The sequence below is a fragment of the Ixodes scapularis genome, unplaced genomic scaffold, assembly GCF_016920785.2.
Source record: "Ixodes scapularis isolate PalLabHiFi unplaced genomic scaffold, ASM1692078v2 PGA_scaffold6__148_contigs__length_123643588, whole genome shotgun sequence".
NCBI classification, from domain to species: domain Eukaryota; kingdom Metazoa; phylum Arthropoda; class Arachnida; order Ixodida; family Ixodidae; genus Ixodes; species Ixodes scapularis.
In genome coordinates, this window is record NW_024609881.1 from 104112914 (window position 1) to 104129635 (window position 16722).

The window sequence follows — 16722 nt, forward strand, 5'->3', positions numbered from 1 at the left end:
GCCCCCGTGGTCGCCATTTCTTTTTTCGGAGGAACCCGGGGTGATGACGAGCCCGAGGCATTTCGGCCTCTCCAGTCGCTGTCCGAATCGGAGCTGGAAGCACTCATGGACCTGCTTCCCTGCTGCTTGTTTAAGAGTTGCCTTCGTTCTTGAATGAACCGAAGAATGCTGTTGTTGTTGTCGCTTCCGAACGTTTGCTGACACTTATCCAAAAAGGGGATTGCCCACACTGAAGGGTTGACCAATAATGAACCTACACCCAAATCTTCTTCGTCATCATCTTTTCCGTCCAGGAAGCGTATTCGGAAAACGCTTGTGGGGTCAGCTAACAGCAGCTCGGAAGCTCGCGCAGCAGAACCCAGAAATACCTGGTCCAGTCTCTACCCTTGCCCGTTTCGACATGGATGAGACTGGACACCTCCTGGTTTACGGGAAGAGAGAAAGGAGGCCTGAAGCTTAGGTAAATCGTGAGACTGGGAAGGAAACTTGGAGATGTATTAGAAGGGACAAAAAAAAAAAAGGTGACAGACAAGCGTATCAAACTCGACTAACAATTTTTTTTTTATACAACGCTGTTATACTTTTTTTTCCAAGGTCGCCTACAACGTAGCACGCACGCACATACACACACACTTCGTTTTTAAGGTGACTCAAATTCTAAATCAGTTCGTTCCGAACACACAAAGGTGGAACGCAAACAGTAGGCCCAGGAGAGAACGGGCGGCGAAGAAAAGCTCACCGGAGAAAAGTTCACCGGAGATAAGCTCACCGGAGATAAGCACACCGGAGAAAAGATCATCGCCGAACTGTCCTAGGCGGAGAAAAGCTCACCGGCCTTTTGACTGATGAGGAGAAAAGCTCACCTACAAATCTCAGAATCGAGCGTTGACTGGAGTGAAATACGTTCACTCAACTGAAGTATGCTGGGATGCCTTATGCGCTTGCGGTCATTCTGCTCTTCACTAGCAGAATATTTTTTTTTTAATATCAAAACATCCAGTAACATGTCAAGCGTTGCTCGACGAAAATAAAATAAATAACTTCGATAGGAGGCTAAAAACAAATGTATACGGAAAATATAACTAGTGTAGAGGGCTGCAGCTCGATTAGTTTCTGTATAAACATTTATGAAATTACCTTTTACGAAGTATACCGACACCGCATTACCAAATCTCCACGTTCGACCATTTGTTTAAGAAGCAGTGGTTTTAATTCTTACCTTATTAGAACGGAAAAAAAAAAAAAAGGTATAGTATTTCTTCTATCCTGGCCATGTCAGAATTAATATGGGTGACACTCACGCGAAGTGTTAACATTAAAGCGGAACGATGGTTACAGTCCGGGTGGAGAAGGAAAATCAAGATAACTTAAATTGTGATTCAAATTAAACCAGTCTTACTAGGAGAACTTAAATAAAAACCTAACCGCAAAAAAAATTACATTTTTTTATTTTATGCTTTTTATATGGCCATATGTTTTGTATCTAAATAAAAGAATCATCACATAAGAAAATTTTATACCCGACAAATTCGCACAAAAAAAAATAATAATAATAAGGAGTGGTTTTTGGAGCAAATCGATGCGTTGAGCTTTTTTTCTACCTCCGACTTTGTTCGTCAGTTACCTCACATCTTTTTGTTATAAAATCAGAACGCAATATATAAAAGCGAAAACTGGGAAAGTAATGTCGTAATGCTGGAAAATCAGATCGCAAAACAAAAGAATACAACTTTTTCGCTAAAAAAAAAAGAAGAAAAAAAAGCTGTTTTTGTTTTAGTATGGTGGGGTTTTGTTCTTGAACAAAAAGCTGATAAAATTGCAGGGATTTTTTTTTTTTTCGCATTGTTTTTACTGATCGAGCATTGATCAAACAGCCTGTCGTGCTTAAAAATGCAGATAGTGATAAATAATCAATATTTGCTAGCTACAGTGATATTTGTCTGATTTAAATAAAATAAATCTGACAATTTTTTTTTAATCTGATTTTTTTTTTTTTTTTTTGCCCACAGCAGAGCGATTTTTGTGGGAAGTGTGCACACTGCGTTACACTGTCAACATAAACAAACGATACAATTTCTTTTTTTACCTTTTAGTGGTTGTTATTAAAACTACTAGTTCGGTGGAAAAAATTGCTCATTCGGGACACAAACTTCAGTGATAAAAGTTTGACGCTGATCAACCCTTTCTCTAAGCAAAATGCGAAAAATCGCTTCGTGCTAACTCCGTTGCACGGTGAGAGAAGCCTAAAACCTGCTAGCACTACTGCTATTAAATGATAACGACCACTTTACACATAACTTTAATTCAAAGTGAGCTTTTCTCCGGGTCTGTCAAAAGACTGGTGAACTTTTCTCCGGTCCCGCACATAAGTGGGTGAGCTTATCTCCGGTGAGCTTATCTCCGGTGAGCTTTTCTCCGGTGAGCTTTTCTGCTCGATTCGGAGGGAACACCGACCGAAACAGTTCAAATAAACCCGAGTCCCTTGACACACAGGTACACGAAATAATATGGGCAAACACGGCTCGGCGATTCGCGCGCTAGACTTTAGTCGGCTCACAGAGGTTCTTACTGGTTTAGCTAGGTGAGCGTGTTGTTATTATGAATACTTAACGTAGAAAGAATAAAAACACGGAGGAGTTTCACAGACAACCATTCTTCCATTTAGCAACGACGAATGTTTATTCCAAGCACCGGAAATACGCGTACCGTGAAATAAAATCTGGCAGTCGGCTAAAGGCTAGCGCATGGATCATATGGATCACTGACCCCAGAGTTTTTCCTGGCTCACATTATCGTACGCTCTCTTGGTGTCCAAATAAGCTAACCATAAAGGAGTTTGGTTCTTCATTGCTATTTGTATACATTGTGTGGTGACGATCGAATAAGTTATCTTCCAGTCTTTTATCTCTTCGGATAAGAGAGATAAAAGGTTGCTCCCATTCCTGGCCGACTAACTCTTGTCAAACGTTTAACGAGGAAAAGTTAAATTAGACGGCAGGTGGATTACACGACCGCACGCCGGTACCGCGCGCCGCTCATCCAGATCGAAATGGGTATGGTTTCCTTTCACACACTCAACTATCGATCTTTTTTATGTATATATTGCAATCAGCCATACCTGGCAGTGGCGCCTACTTATAGAGATCAAAACCCCCAACAACATAATTCACTTTCCCTCAATCTCTCCTACAGAGGTCCGCAGCGGAACCGTTGAGTCATTCTCTATAGAGAATGAGATGCAAACACAGATAGACAGACACCCTGCAAACTAATGATTTCCTTACACACACCCTTGTTTTTCTGAAGGCGCCCCCTTAATTCGCAACGACTCCTCTAATCTCAATCCCCCCCCCCCCCCCCCCCCCGCCTCCTAAAAATTTAGATTCCCCCCCCCCCCCCCTCCCTTCCCTGCTGCAAACTCAGAAACTGGTTACCTTCTTTGTTGAGGGGGCACCAGTCTTATTATGTTCTGGTTGTTTCTTTGTGTGTCTTGGTGTATTGTGTCCCAGCAAAGGGAAAGTTGCGCGGTCGGTGAACTTGTGGGCCTGAATAAATCTTCTGGCCAGGGTTGTTAGGTAGTTTCTTGCTCAAACCGCCAAAAGCCAGACGGTGTAGCCCAAAAGTAGTCAAATGCAAGATTTACGTAGCCCAAAAGTAGCCATATTCTCTAGAGCCCAAAATATTGTGCGCCCGAATGTGCGAGCTCCATTCGAAGGCACTGCGTGCACATATCTAGGGTTTAGGAGCAGCTTGCAAGATCTACGGCATCTTGAAATGTATTGAACGTTTTATTTCAAACACAAAAGTAACAAAAGTTTCCACACGCGTTTTTACAGTCGCATAGTTATGAAGCACTCGCTCGTGCCCGGCTTACTCGCCTCATACATGATTTCCGTGTTAAAACGGGCAAAAACTTCTTCAGTAGGGCTGATGTCCTTACACAACTCATTCTTCCCAAAGAAAGCAAACTTTACATAGAGGACGTTTTAAAGAGTTAGAGGGGACATGTTCTTCTTTAGGCCCGACTTTGTGAGGGGCACGTGATTGAATACTCTCTCTACGGCGGCATACGACATGGGCAGTGTCGGGAGCGCGACGGCAACCTCGGATAGCAAAGGAAACAGGGCTGCTCCTGCGCATCCATCTTGGCCTTGTTCTGAATATTCATTGTCCCAAACCTGTTGTCTTTTGTTATGGCTCATTGTACTTTAAGAAACATCCATGTTTCGCGGAATAGCCTCCTTTGTTATATTCATTACAGCACGCGTTTACGGGCTACATCAAATTCTACAGGATGTCTTGAGTTGCCTTTAGTGTCATTTTTCCTCGGATGAGGTGCTTCCTGTAGGAGGATGATGGGAAACTCGAGGAGATAAGAGACGCCAGTAGGAGGCAGAAAGAACTTGAGAGCATAAAATAAGCCACAATTAATACAAAAGCGATGTTGTCAGAGCTGAATCTAGGTCACGGTAGCTTACTTGAGCTAATAGGTTCTGGCATCACGCCCACGAATCTTCACGCAGAAAATCCCTGAAAGCGGGAATCCAGAAAGGGTGGACTGTCGCTTTGTGTCCATGCTGAAGTGTCTTTTGTACATCTACTTTAAACAAAGCACAAAAAAAAAATGTGCCACGCTAGGATTTGAAATAGCCCAAAAATAGCCACATAGCCAACAGCCAAATTTTGACGCCAAATGCTTGACGAAGTGGCCCAGTTTCGCTATTAATAGCCCAACCTGGCAACCCTGCTTCAGGCTGCGTTTGAGACATCTCATTATCCCTGCTTCTATACCTTCTAGGTTTAAGTTTCTATTTGATGTCCCTGTCTCGGATTAAGTTGCAACATCAGAAACTCATTCAGCTTCACACCACTTGCCGTAAATACACTAAAAAAAAAAATAATCAACCGCACAACTGTACAATACTCTGTTTCACCTTGTGTTGTACCGCACGAGCTCCTTGCTCTAGGGCACATCTCGGCAGCAGAAGCTTCCGTGCACCAAGGGCAGCTGCCAACGCTACGAGCTCGCGCTTATAGCCTTCGCTGCGGTACAACATAAGGTGAAACGAAGTATAGTGCTGCACCGACTGAACTCGAGTTCCAGCCGAACGCCGACACAGTTGGGACAGGTCAGCTAAATGATCCATCAAAGATGACTTATGTTTGTTATCACCGGGGCGCAAAATACACAGAAACCCGATCGCAACAAACTCGAGTACAGTGAATTAGCCCCTTATCAAACAAGTGAAAATGTTGCATCCGTAGGCATGCAAAATATATCTCGCATGACAAACTACACAATGAATACATTGAATTTCCAGTGCCTATGATCACCAGCAAACACGCCAGCTCCAACACATCCGTCGTTCGACTTCCTTACGATGCAGACAAAGCTTTCTTCTCGCTCAGCATGAAGCCTCTACTGAGTTACGTTTAGTCACGCCCTAGCGCTGTAGCCCGCTAGCAGAATGTGACAGAACTTGAGTGCGCAAGCAGTTAACGTATTGCAGACCGAGCCTCGGCATCCTAAACTTCGCTTTCCTAGGCCTCCTGCAAGCAGCGGCACGCTCTTCAGCTCTAGGACAGAGTGGACGTCATTACGGGACAATACGGCGAAACAACACTGACATAACCAAGAAAAATCTAGATAGGATGTGCACGGCATAACTTTTAACTAAATGGTTTATTTAGAAAAATGTATGAGTCAAAATAAAAACCAACACGTGCTGGCAGAACACAGTAAGGTAAGATCTAAACACACTCCCTAAGAAACCAGCGTCGCTGGTCCTGCATATAGTAAAATTGTTTGTTAGACAATAACATTCACCATGTCAAATGTGGTGAAAAAAAATTGGATGTTGCCGCCGCCTTTAGCATATACCTAGGAGCATGTCAAGTACCCTCAGCATATAACAAAGAAATTGCAAACATGCGTTATACGCGGGGCTTTGCTGTAACTAATTGTTTGGTATATTGAATGAAACTGGGCATTTTATACAGTTCGCCGTGAACAAGATTGACTGTACAACAAGCAGCATTTCACTTTTATGACGCTGTGAACACGCCAGTCGAAGATGTATTCCAGGTACCCCAGGTGTGGTCCCTGGGAGTTCCAAGTGCACAGACAGCAAGACCACGATGAACAAGATTGTCGACACGAAGCTTGTTTATTTTTTGAAGGCCCTGGACGTGGGCGCGCCAGGTCACTTCCTGTTCCTCTTGTTGCCCCCCTTCTGCTTCCCTCCTGCCCTGCCCTTTCCCCGAGCCTTGTTGTTCCCTCCTTTCCTCTTCGAGGACTGCTGCTTGCCCTTCAGCTTCTTGGGAGTCTTCTTGTCTTTGTTCCTCGATGCCCTGGAGAACACAAAGCACAAGGCTCCTACAATATGCACCACAATGAATCGCTGTCGGTTGAAGCACGGTGCCTGAAATGCTTTTTTGACTCGTGTGTTTAAGGGAAGCTGAAGCAATTCTGTATTTGAGCAAAAATAATTGTCTTCATTTGACCTCCAAGTTCACGAATATCGAGATTATTTTTCAATTTGGTGCATGGAACCTGCAGGAAGTAATTTTTAAAGCACTGCCAAAGCCCCTCCTTCCCGGAGCGCTACCTCATAAAAGGAGTTTTCGGAATCTCCGTCCTCGCACGTCTTCGGTGCCTCTAAAGCTATGCACGCACACTTTCGCTATTTTCAGAAAGGTGAGAACAAGACGTCTCGACTGGTGTCACTGTGGTGTAATATACCTGGCAAGCTCGCGACATGTGCTTGGCGGCCGTAAGGTCCTTTTACGACACGATGACTGGTCAGAGGCTTTTCGTGTTTTCTCGCGTATATGTACAGTTGCCCAATTTTTTAATAATATCACGCGAGCGTCGACCGCCGGGACGGCCAGCGCTGTGCTGCGGAGAAATGCGGCGTCACGGGAGAGAATAGGCGCGTGCGCACAAATCTCTCTCCGGTGCGAGAGTCGTCTGTTAGGCTATTGTGATGACCGCACACAGTCCCTGTTCCTTATCTGCTGGCATAGCTGACCGCCTTTAAGCAAAGATCTGAACAGCGCTTGCTTGCGTGATACTGCTCAGGCGTGAAAGAAACCGCGCCTCATCTCGTTTAATTTAGATTTTTTTTTTTTGCATTTACTTTGTCAGCACCAAAAAAAAAAAAAAATATGATGACGCGACAAGCTGAATGCAACGATGCATTAAACTTTATACCGCAGCCAATGCTACGAGCCATCAAACCAATCCAGTGCTTTCACCCTGCCGTGCGACATCGTGCTTCCTCGCGCAGTTGTACCTAACAGGAAGGCAACGTGACACACTTTTAACGATGGACTGGCCAAGATGGCTCGTAGCGTCGGCTGCGGTACAACACAAAGTGAAAAGGAGTATAAACAATCTGTGCAACGCGCTCCTTTGCTACGGAGCAGGGGCTGTGTGCGATCAGCGGAATAGCCTAGCAGACGACGCTCCCCGGAAAGGGCTTTGTGCGCACGCGCCTAATCTCTCCCGTGATGCCGCATTTCTCCGCGGCACGGCAGTGCCCGTCCCGGCGGTCGACGCTCGCGTCATATTATTAAAAATTGGGCGACTGTACATCTTCGGTGAAAACAAACGTGATATTCAAATTCACGGGATTAAAATACTCTAAAATTCCTCTCTAACTCACTTTTTTTTTTTTTTTTTTTCAAAAAGCTTTTTAGTTTTTATTAATGCACCCTAAAAAGTGGTCCCTCTACTTCCGCCAAACATCGTCGGTACGTCGCCGGCCGTGATCCTGCGACGTCGTATCGGCGGCGGTGGACGTGTCGGACGCCTGTTCTGCTGCAGGTTGCTCTCCAGCTCGACAGACCGTGGAAGCTTCAGCACCGAGCACTGGGACTTCGCAATGATGGCGACACCCGCATTCGCTTCTTGGGCTTTTTACCGGGACTAGTAGCACCAACCCCAAGGACGGCGACATCCGAAGGCGTGGCAATCCAGCTTTTGCGACGTCATTTGTGGTCACTTCGGGACTTTTCGATGCGCGGGTGGAATGGAACGGAGATGCATTCTAGGCATCGCCCCTTGGGACGGCGAAGTTGTGCAAACGACAAGGCCTACGAGACCGTTCCGTTGCTTTCCGTGTTGCTGATGCACAAGTGCGCAGAACACCACGAAAGACTTTCCGACGCTGAAAGGACGAAACGCATGTTTGGGAAGGACGACCGATCCTTCCTCCATCCCAAATGTGCGTTTTATTCTTTCAGTGTCGGTAATCGTTACGCCAACAGGCTCCTCAGTTCCGCATTGAGCATAGTTGTAAACCCGAGACTGGGGATACGGACAAGGGACAAAACACGGACAAGGGACAAAACACAGACAAGGGACAAAACACACCAGCTAGCCTGCACCCTCACCATTGCTTCCTCAGTTCCCTTTGTCAGGACCTTTCTTCAACAAAGAAAATGTTGAAGGCACCCGAAAAAGGTTTGCGATTCGCACAGCACGGTTGCTATGGTGTGTCTCCATCAGTAAAGGCAAATAAATGTCGGCAACAACCACTCCCGAGTAGAAAGTACTGAACGAGAGAAATGCACAATTTGAGCGTGTTTTTTTTTGTTTTTTAGTTCGAAGCGCGAATTTTAAATCATGGAGAGTCAACCCTATGAAATATTTTAACAGCCAAATACCAGGAATGAGATTTGCAAACCTAACTAGTAGAGATCTGACTATTCAACTCCCATTTAAATACTTGAGTGTTCGCATTCAGGGTGTCTACCAAATAGTTTTTTTTCAAATTCCCTGACTTTTCCAGGTTTTCCCTGACTATTTTAATTGAATTCCCTGACCCACAACTACCGACACCAAAACAATATATGATAAATAGACACTATTCACAACGTAAAATATTTTCTTTAAGTTAGATAAAGCAAACTTTAGAAGATGTTTAGAATACAGCATTGACCCGCGTTTACTGTTTCAGGGAGTTTGGTCCCAGCACCTGATCAGTACATCAATTTGTTGTCCGAGTTACTTTGTTCAGTGACTCATCAAAAGCAACCACCAGATATGGCACGTTAGAGAGGCTTGCAAGTAACTTGTCTTGAAAGTAGGGGGCGATATCATGACATATTGTATATCCCACTTTGTCTTTTCCAAGCTGAATTTTTCTGGCGGTCTCACACATGGGGAACATCAACGGAAACAGCGAGGCAGATGCTGCCGCTGAACGGAAAGACCCATGAGTTGTTATAGTGTTCAAGCACCACATGATCCCCGGCCTTTGTAACTTCCTTCTTCAATAAAAAGCCACCACCCACGTCTTCACAGAGGGGCTAAGAGCTTCCGTGGCGGTGGTTAGACGCATTGCCGGAGCCCTACAAGCACTATTGTTACCACCGGACAAAAAACACCCGTTGCTGTCGCGGAAGGCACGTCCGCATTTGTCGCAGTTTTGAAAAATACGACTGGGCTCTGGGAAACGCTTTGCAGATATTTCATAGCAGTGTGATGTTTCTTACCCTCAAGATGAGTAGCAATCGCCCTATTCCCCATGTTGCTCAGGGAGAACTTCTTGCAGCACATTGCGCAGTGAGCACTATTTGGATCATTCGGAATGGGCCGAATCCAACTCGCATTCGTGCATACAGTCGAACCTCGATATAACGAACTTCAATGTAACGAAATCTTCGATTTAACGAAGTATTTTATTTTTCATAATTTCTTGCCCATAGACCCCATGTATTTTTAGTCTCTATATAACGAAGTCTAAGTCTATAACGAAGTGCCATTGCCATAGAAGGCAATAAATAAATCAACTCTAAAAAACAACTTCACAAAAAAATTGTGGTTAAAAAAAAAAAAATTATGCGCAAACGCGAGCGCTTGATAGGTTACTTCACGGGGACAGGCCTTCCAACGTTCCTAGGCTGCCCGAGGATGCGGCGCCGGTAGCGCCGGCGAGGCATGCGGCAAAGCGGGTTCCGCGAGGCTGGCCAGAAAATGCCGAGCAAAAAGTTAACACGGCATACCAGCATCACCACTGACATTCACTGATAACCATAGTCCACTCCACTGCACCGCGGGTAGCGCGGGAGCCAACTTCAGCGGGGAGCGACGTGATGGCGCGACCGCACGGGCAGTGCCATCTAGGAGAAGACCGAAAAGACCGATTATCGTCTTGCGAGCGTGGGCGCAAGCGGCGCAAGCATCACTGTGGGCGCAAAGGTGGCAAGGGGGCAAGTAAACTGTGCGGTGAAGAGTGCTGTGTAGGTTGGAAACATTGGCACCGCCTAAACTGCCTAAACTAAACAGCTTTATTTTTTAACCGGGCAGTTCACTTACGTGCTTGCTGCCATAAGGAAACGTAAAGTTCTTTCTTTGGATGAGAAAGCAAACGTTTTGGACGCCATCCTGAAGAAACTGCCGAGATCACGAGCACTCGGGAAGTGCTCGACGCAATGGACGTACTGAGGAGGTACACGGCGTCGCATGGGCAGCAGGATGCCGTGCAAGCGCTCTGGGCGCTCGAACGCCGTATGACGCCGCTGCTACTGTCGGACAAGGCGCAAGCAAAACTCGCGGACTACTTCGCCCCTAAATAAATGTAATTTTCGGTGAGTTTTCATACCCGTAAAATGTTTCGGAATTTTTTTTCGCATGCTAAAGCCAAATTTCGATTTAGCGAAATTTCAATGTAACGAAGTAAATTGCGAATTTTACCGACTTCGTTACATCGAGGTTCAACTGTATGTCCGGGTTTGTCCAGTTGAGATTGAAGGAGCACTTTCTCGACAGCGACATAGTCACTTTCACATACCTCCACTTTAGGAAAATAACAAGATACAGTATAGACCACTTACAACGTAACCGCTTATAGTGCAGGACCGGGTATAACGCGGTTTTTTTAAACCACCGGTTCACCTCCCATAGAACTCTATGTAATTACATACCGCTTAAAATGCAGGCGCGCAAAGGGAAATACCGGTTATAGTGCGGTTTTTGGCACAGCCCTCCGACCGCGCCGACGACCGGAGCAGCGAGCACGCTTCCCTGTGCGACAGTAGATAACGGCGCCGACGGCGGGAGCCGCAAGGGGCACTCACGGGGAGAAGCGGTGAGAGTGGCTGCAGTTTCCGTAGCGACGGAGGGACGCACGCACGTGTCGTTCACGTGCGTGCGTCCCTCCGCTGCGTTGGAAACAAAGAAACAAACCGCAACGACAGACCAATCACAGGTCGAGGAGAAGTGTTCGCGCGCGTTGCATGCCGGTCGCGGACCCGCTGCTTCTATCCGCAAACAAGGCGTCGGTTGTGATCGTCGTCGTAGACGGCGTTCATCTCATCGTTCTGCGTAAAAGCGCTTTCCTTGACTGTGAATTTTCGTTGTGTGTCGCTATGATAACCCAGCACGTACTAGAAGGGATGATCCACCTACTCGTGCGGCGATGCCGTGGCGGCGCTCTCAAGACGGCAGAAACGCCCGTGTCGTCGTGTTTGTTTACTTCCACTACAGTGGTGCTTGCTAAGCATTTGTGTCCTCGAACATCGCCCGGATTTCTTATTTGGCGCATTTCATGCGTGTACTCAAGTTCAAGGTATTACTGGCGCGTACCGTATGAAGGATGCGAATTTTCACGCGTTTTCATCTCCGGAGAAAAGTGATTAGGGTTAGCAATCCTGAACGCTCGCAATGTCCGTCCGCAACCCGCGACGCCGTTAAAAGGCTGCGCCAGGCAAAAGCCGCTCATTTCTTTCAAAATGTGTGGCACACTTGAGACAGAACTGTACTAGTCTGGTGAAATAAAGACTGTCCTCAAACTAAGCTTTATTTTTCATCTAACATAAAATAAATTGTTTTACAAAGGTAAGTTGTCTCATGGCATGTATTTTGGCCTGAAAAATTGATGTTTTGGTTATAGCGCGGTACCGCTTATAGTGCGGATTTTCGCGACTCCCGAGACATACGTTATATGCGGTCTACACTGTAGAAAGCGCAACCCACAGCCACAAACGCACGTGGCAGAGCTCGTAGAGTACAGGCGTCCAGGTTGCGTTTACGGGGAAGCGCGAAAGCGCCATATCTGACAAACGAATGGATCGCTAGGCGCGCGCGCGCGCGCGCCTCTTGGAGGGTAGATGAATGAACGACGGTTGTTCTTTTTCAAGTGAGTGGTGACTCGCGCCACCTAGTATCGGCTAGAGCAACTGTCTCTCCTCGTACTAGAGCAACACCACCTGACTAGAGTCACGAACTAAACAAAATTGCCGCTGCTACTCTGCTTCACTAGTAACTGTGAGTAACTCTTTAGCCGCCATACTTTAGCGTTGCTACCCTAAAGTGTAGCTTATTTAGTGGCTTTAGAGTGTACTAAAACAACGACGAGTCGCCAGTTTCGCACATACTCTCGTGTGAAGCATAGCGCGTGGAGGGGGTTGTGACGCCGCACTTGACTGCGCTTGTGGCTATGCCTGCCCGTGCCTGCCGCTTCTAGCGTAAGCGGGCGAGCATGGGATAAATTCCCTGACTCAGCAATCTTTTTGGAAATTTCCCTGACAATTTCCTGACTTTTCCAGGTGTCTTAAAATTCCCTGACAATGCCCGGTTTTCCCGTTTTTTTTTTTTTTCCTGGTCGGTAGACACCCTGGCATTCCTATAATATGCAATGAATAGGAGCCCCCCTCACATGGAAAAATGGTGGCAGTTCAAGCCTCTAGAAATGACTTTTGAGGTTGGCTTCTATGAGCCGTTCTAAAGTTTCGAATATATAGACAAGACGGAAAAAAACTTACTTGACTTCCTCGTCATGAATGAAGTGGTTGACAGCCTGGAAGATAAAAAAGCGGACATATGTTAAAAGCTCGTCTTGCAACAAGAAAACTGACCGTAGGTGCTTTAATGTCACGTCAGACCAACAACTTAGTAAGGCACCAAACATGCCCCAACAGATAGCCCAAACTCCCGAAATCCTATCTGCTATCCATACACAGACTATGAATAGGGTTCCACGTTTTCAGGTCTGTTGCTCTAGGGCTGCGTTTTCTGGGCTCATTTTTAGCCTCAGAGATTCAGCACCTATCTTCTTTGCCGAAAGAAAGATCGGCATCTGTCGGTGCCGGCACCGAAGGAGACGAGACAAGGCCGTGAAACCCCCCAACCTCCAGGCAACGTCTGCGTGACCTGAAGGTGTGGAAAAGGTACCGCTACCAACAAGGGAAGGGAACAAGATAGGAGGTGTCCTTCCGAAGAAAGAAGCAGTCTTGTGGAGAGTTCATTGAGGGCTACGTTTTGGATCGACACGAAATAGAAGTGTAGATACAGGTTTCTTTCCGTGAAACTTGGGTATTCACACAGAATGTGTTTATAAGCTCGTCCCCGTGAGAAAAGCGCTACGTTCCAGCATGAAACTTCAGTCAGGTTCCGGCAGTTACTTTACATGGAGGGAACGTAGGGGTGTCATGTCATGGTGTCACATGATACCATGACATTATGACCTTGCATGACATTGTAACATCACATGACATCATGAAATCACGTGCCCTATGGTGTCACAGTCACGTGACCTCCTTATACCACGTGACATCCCATACACAGCACTTGCAAGTTTATCGGACATCATTGAGATGTGCAGATCTTTTTTACTGAAGGACAGCTCCGATTTGTGTTTTTTTTTTCAGTTTCCCCGGTTTTGCTAAAACCGACCTGAGGGAGCTCACATTTCGGGGTTCGTCGGAATGCATGGAAGCACAGAACCCTGATTATGAACATGGATGTCCAATTGCGATTGCCCGATTGACTGGGCGACCCTCCTCACCTGGTTGATGTCCAGCTTGGGTTTCTTGCGAGCCATCTCGTCGAGCACCTTGAGCTGGGACGCCTTCTCCTTCTTCAGACTTCCCATGTTGGACTCAAACTGCAGCACGAGCAGAAAGACCAACGAGGTAAAAGATGAAAACAATTATGAGTTTCCTTCATCTACAAAGTCCTCTGGTGCTTGGAACGCAGTCTTTGAAGGGACGGTGCAACGATTTTCGTATTTTGGCCAATTAATTCCGGGAATTGGTCTAAGCAAGCAAGAAAATTGGTCTAAGCAAGACATAAAATAAAAAAAACAAAAATTCGAGGGTTTTTAAGGATTTTTAAGGGCCTGTAAAGATGCAGTAGAACCTCGAGGATACCTTCCCGGTTGATACGTTTTCCCGGATGTTACGTTCACAAGCACCGGTCCTGTTTAACTTCCATAGAGATACATGTACTAGTTTTCCGTCTGTTAAGTTTGATTTCCCGGTTGTTACGTCCAAAATCTGCCCCTCGGCACTCTCGAACCCGCGCTCCTGGGCCACGCGTGGCGGATTTTCGGTCTTCTGTTGGCAACATATGCCTGTCGGCCTCTTTGCTGGATTCTTCAAATTATCTAATTGAATCAAAGTCCGTTTGAATCCAGAACGGCTAGCGAGCGAGCGACGGCACGATCGGAGTCCATTTAGGATAGCCCAACCAGCTCGAAGATTTCGAAGTTTTAAAGTGCTAGTCTTTAGCGCGTGTTTTAGTTCTTGGATCTTTAACAGATTCCGTTCCTGTCGGATGTTTCGATGGAACTGATGGCAATGCGGTGGGCTCAGTGTGACGCCCCTTTCGACTTCGGGAGTGAAGCAAGAGCTGAGAAAAACTTGGTCGCTGCTCGACGTGAATGAGTGCAGTTGTCAGAAATCGTGCAGGAAACAATTTCTAGCAAAACAAAGGCACCGTTTTATTTCTGTTAGCCTATGCATATAGCAATATGAAAAGTTGTCCCTTGAGTTAGCAATTGCGGTAGCGCTTTAATCGGGTAGATATGGTATAGGTTGACTGCTAGTCCTAAACAACTGTGCCGAAAAAGAATGGCCAGCTACAGTATAGACCACTTACAACGTAACCGCTTATAGTGCAGGACCGGGTATAACGAGGTAAACCACCGGTTCACCTCCCATAGAACTCCATGTAATTACATACCGCTTAAAATGCAGGCGCGCGAAGGGAAATACCGGTTATAGTGCGGTTTTTGGCACAGCCTGCTGACCGCGCCGACGGCCGGAGCAGCGAGCTCGCTTCCCTGTGCGACACTAGATAACGGCGCTGACGGCGCGAGCGCGAGCCACAAGCTGCACTCGCGGGGCAAGGAGGTTGCTCGAAAACGCGGGGAGAAGCGAGGAGAGAGGCTTCAGTTGCCATAGCAACGGAGGGACGCACGCCCGAGTCGTTCACGTGCGTGCGTCCCTCCTCTGCGTCGGAAACAAAGAAACAAACAACCGCAACGACAGACCAATCGCAGGTCGAGGAAAAGTGTTCGCGCGCGTTGCATGCCGGTCGCGGGCCGGCTGCTCATGGCGTCGGTTGTGATCGTCGTAGGGTGCCTACATGTTTCCGCCACTCCGTAGGCACCCTAGATCGTCGTCGTAGACGGCGTGCATCTCATCGTTCTGCGTAAAAGCGCTATCCTTGACTGTGAATTTTCGTTGTGTGTCGCTATGATAAACCAGCACGTACTAGAAGGGAAGATCCACCTACTCGTGCGGCGATGTCGTGGCGGCACTCTCAAGACAGCAGAAACGCCCGTGTCGTTGTGTTTGTTTACTTCGACTACAGTGGTGATTTCTAAGCATTTGTGTCCTCGAACATCGCCCGGATTTCTTATATGGCGCATTTCATGCGTGTGCTCAAGTTCAAGGTATTACTGGCGCGTACCGTATGAAGGATGCGAATTTTCACGCGTTTTCATCTCCGGAGAAAAGTGATTAGGGTTAGCAATCCTGAACGCTCGCAACGTCCGTCCGCAACCCGCGACGCCGTTAAAAGGCTGCGCCAGGCAAAAGCCGCTCATTTCTTTCAAAATGTGTGACACACTTGAGACAGAACTGTACTAGTCTGGTAAAATAAAGACTTTCCTCAAACTAAGCTTTATTTTTCATCTAACATAAAATAAATTCTTTTACAAAGGTAAGTTGTCTCATGGCATGTATTTTGGCCTGAAAAATTAATGTTTTCGTTATACCGTAATATCCCGAGTCATCGCCCATCCCCGAGCCATCGCCCACCCCATTTTTTGGTCCAATATCGATTTCCGAAAAAACACCGAGTCATCGCCCACCCCTTCAAATACCCCAGCGCGGACTCTGCGATCCGCGAACACTCATCCTACCCGAATGACGCGGCCGCGGACCTTACAGTTGGAGGACCTCCGTGACAAAGTAAAACGGAGGAGGGAAAGACACTTCTTTTTGTTTACGCATTTCCTCCGTGAGCGACCCCAAAGTGGTCGTGTATCCGTGCGAAAAGAAAACGTGGAGATAACAAAATAAGTTTGCTAATGTAACCGCGGAGTATTAAGTCAAAGTCTCTCCGCCGAAGTAAGGACACCGCGAACCCGCTCCTTCTTCCCGCACGTCGCGACCGCGGTTGTGCAATATTTTAGGCAAAGCCAACGCGTAAATAAAGCTTTGCTGGAACGCCCTACACAGACGTTTGCAGAGCGTCCCAACCGTGCATTGATAGCCCGCCGTGCACGGACGCACGTATGTACGCACCAAACCGCAAGAGCTTGCGATTGACAAGGCGCCCGACTTGGCCCGACGCCAAAGTATTTGCCAACGCGACCGCCGGCTTTCCCGCTTTCCCAGGTTTGCTCTTGGTCGCTTCTTTGGTCCGCTCGCTCGCTCGCTCGCTCGCTCGTTGCGCCAGGTCGGTTTTTCTATTTTCTTGTAGAC

At 46.9% G+C, this 16722-nt stretch overlaps 1 protein-coding gene across 1 annotated transcript in view; it reads right to left on the bottom strand.

The window, feature by feature from the left end:
• Positions 1-6148: 6148 nt before the first annotated feature.
• The window catches only part of LOC8027031 (ribosome biogenesis regulatory protein homolog), a 29154-nt gene continuing 18580 nt past the window's right edge, over positions 6149-16722 (bottom strand). The window contains exons 10-12 of the mRNA XM_029983250.3: positions 13794-13892; positions 12772-12806; positions 6149-6351 (exon numbers count right to left, since the gene is read on the bottom strand). Of these exons, the coding sequence (XP_029839110.1) occupies positions 6204-6351; positions 12772-12806; positions 13794-13892 (282 nt within the window). The 3' untranslated portion in view covers positions 6149-6203. The remainder of the gene's footprint in view (positions 6352-12771; positions 12807-13793; positions 13893-16722) is intronic.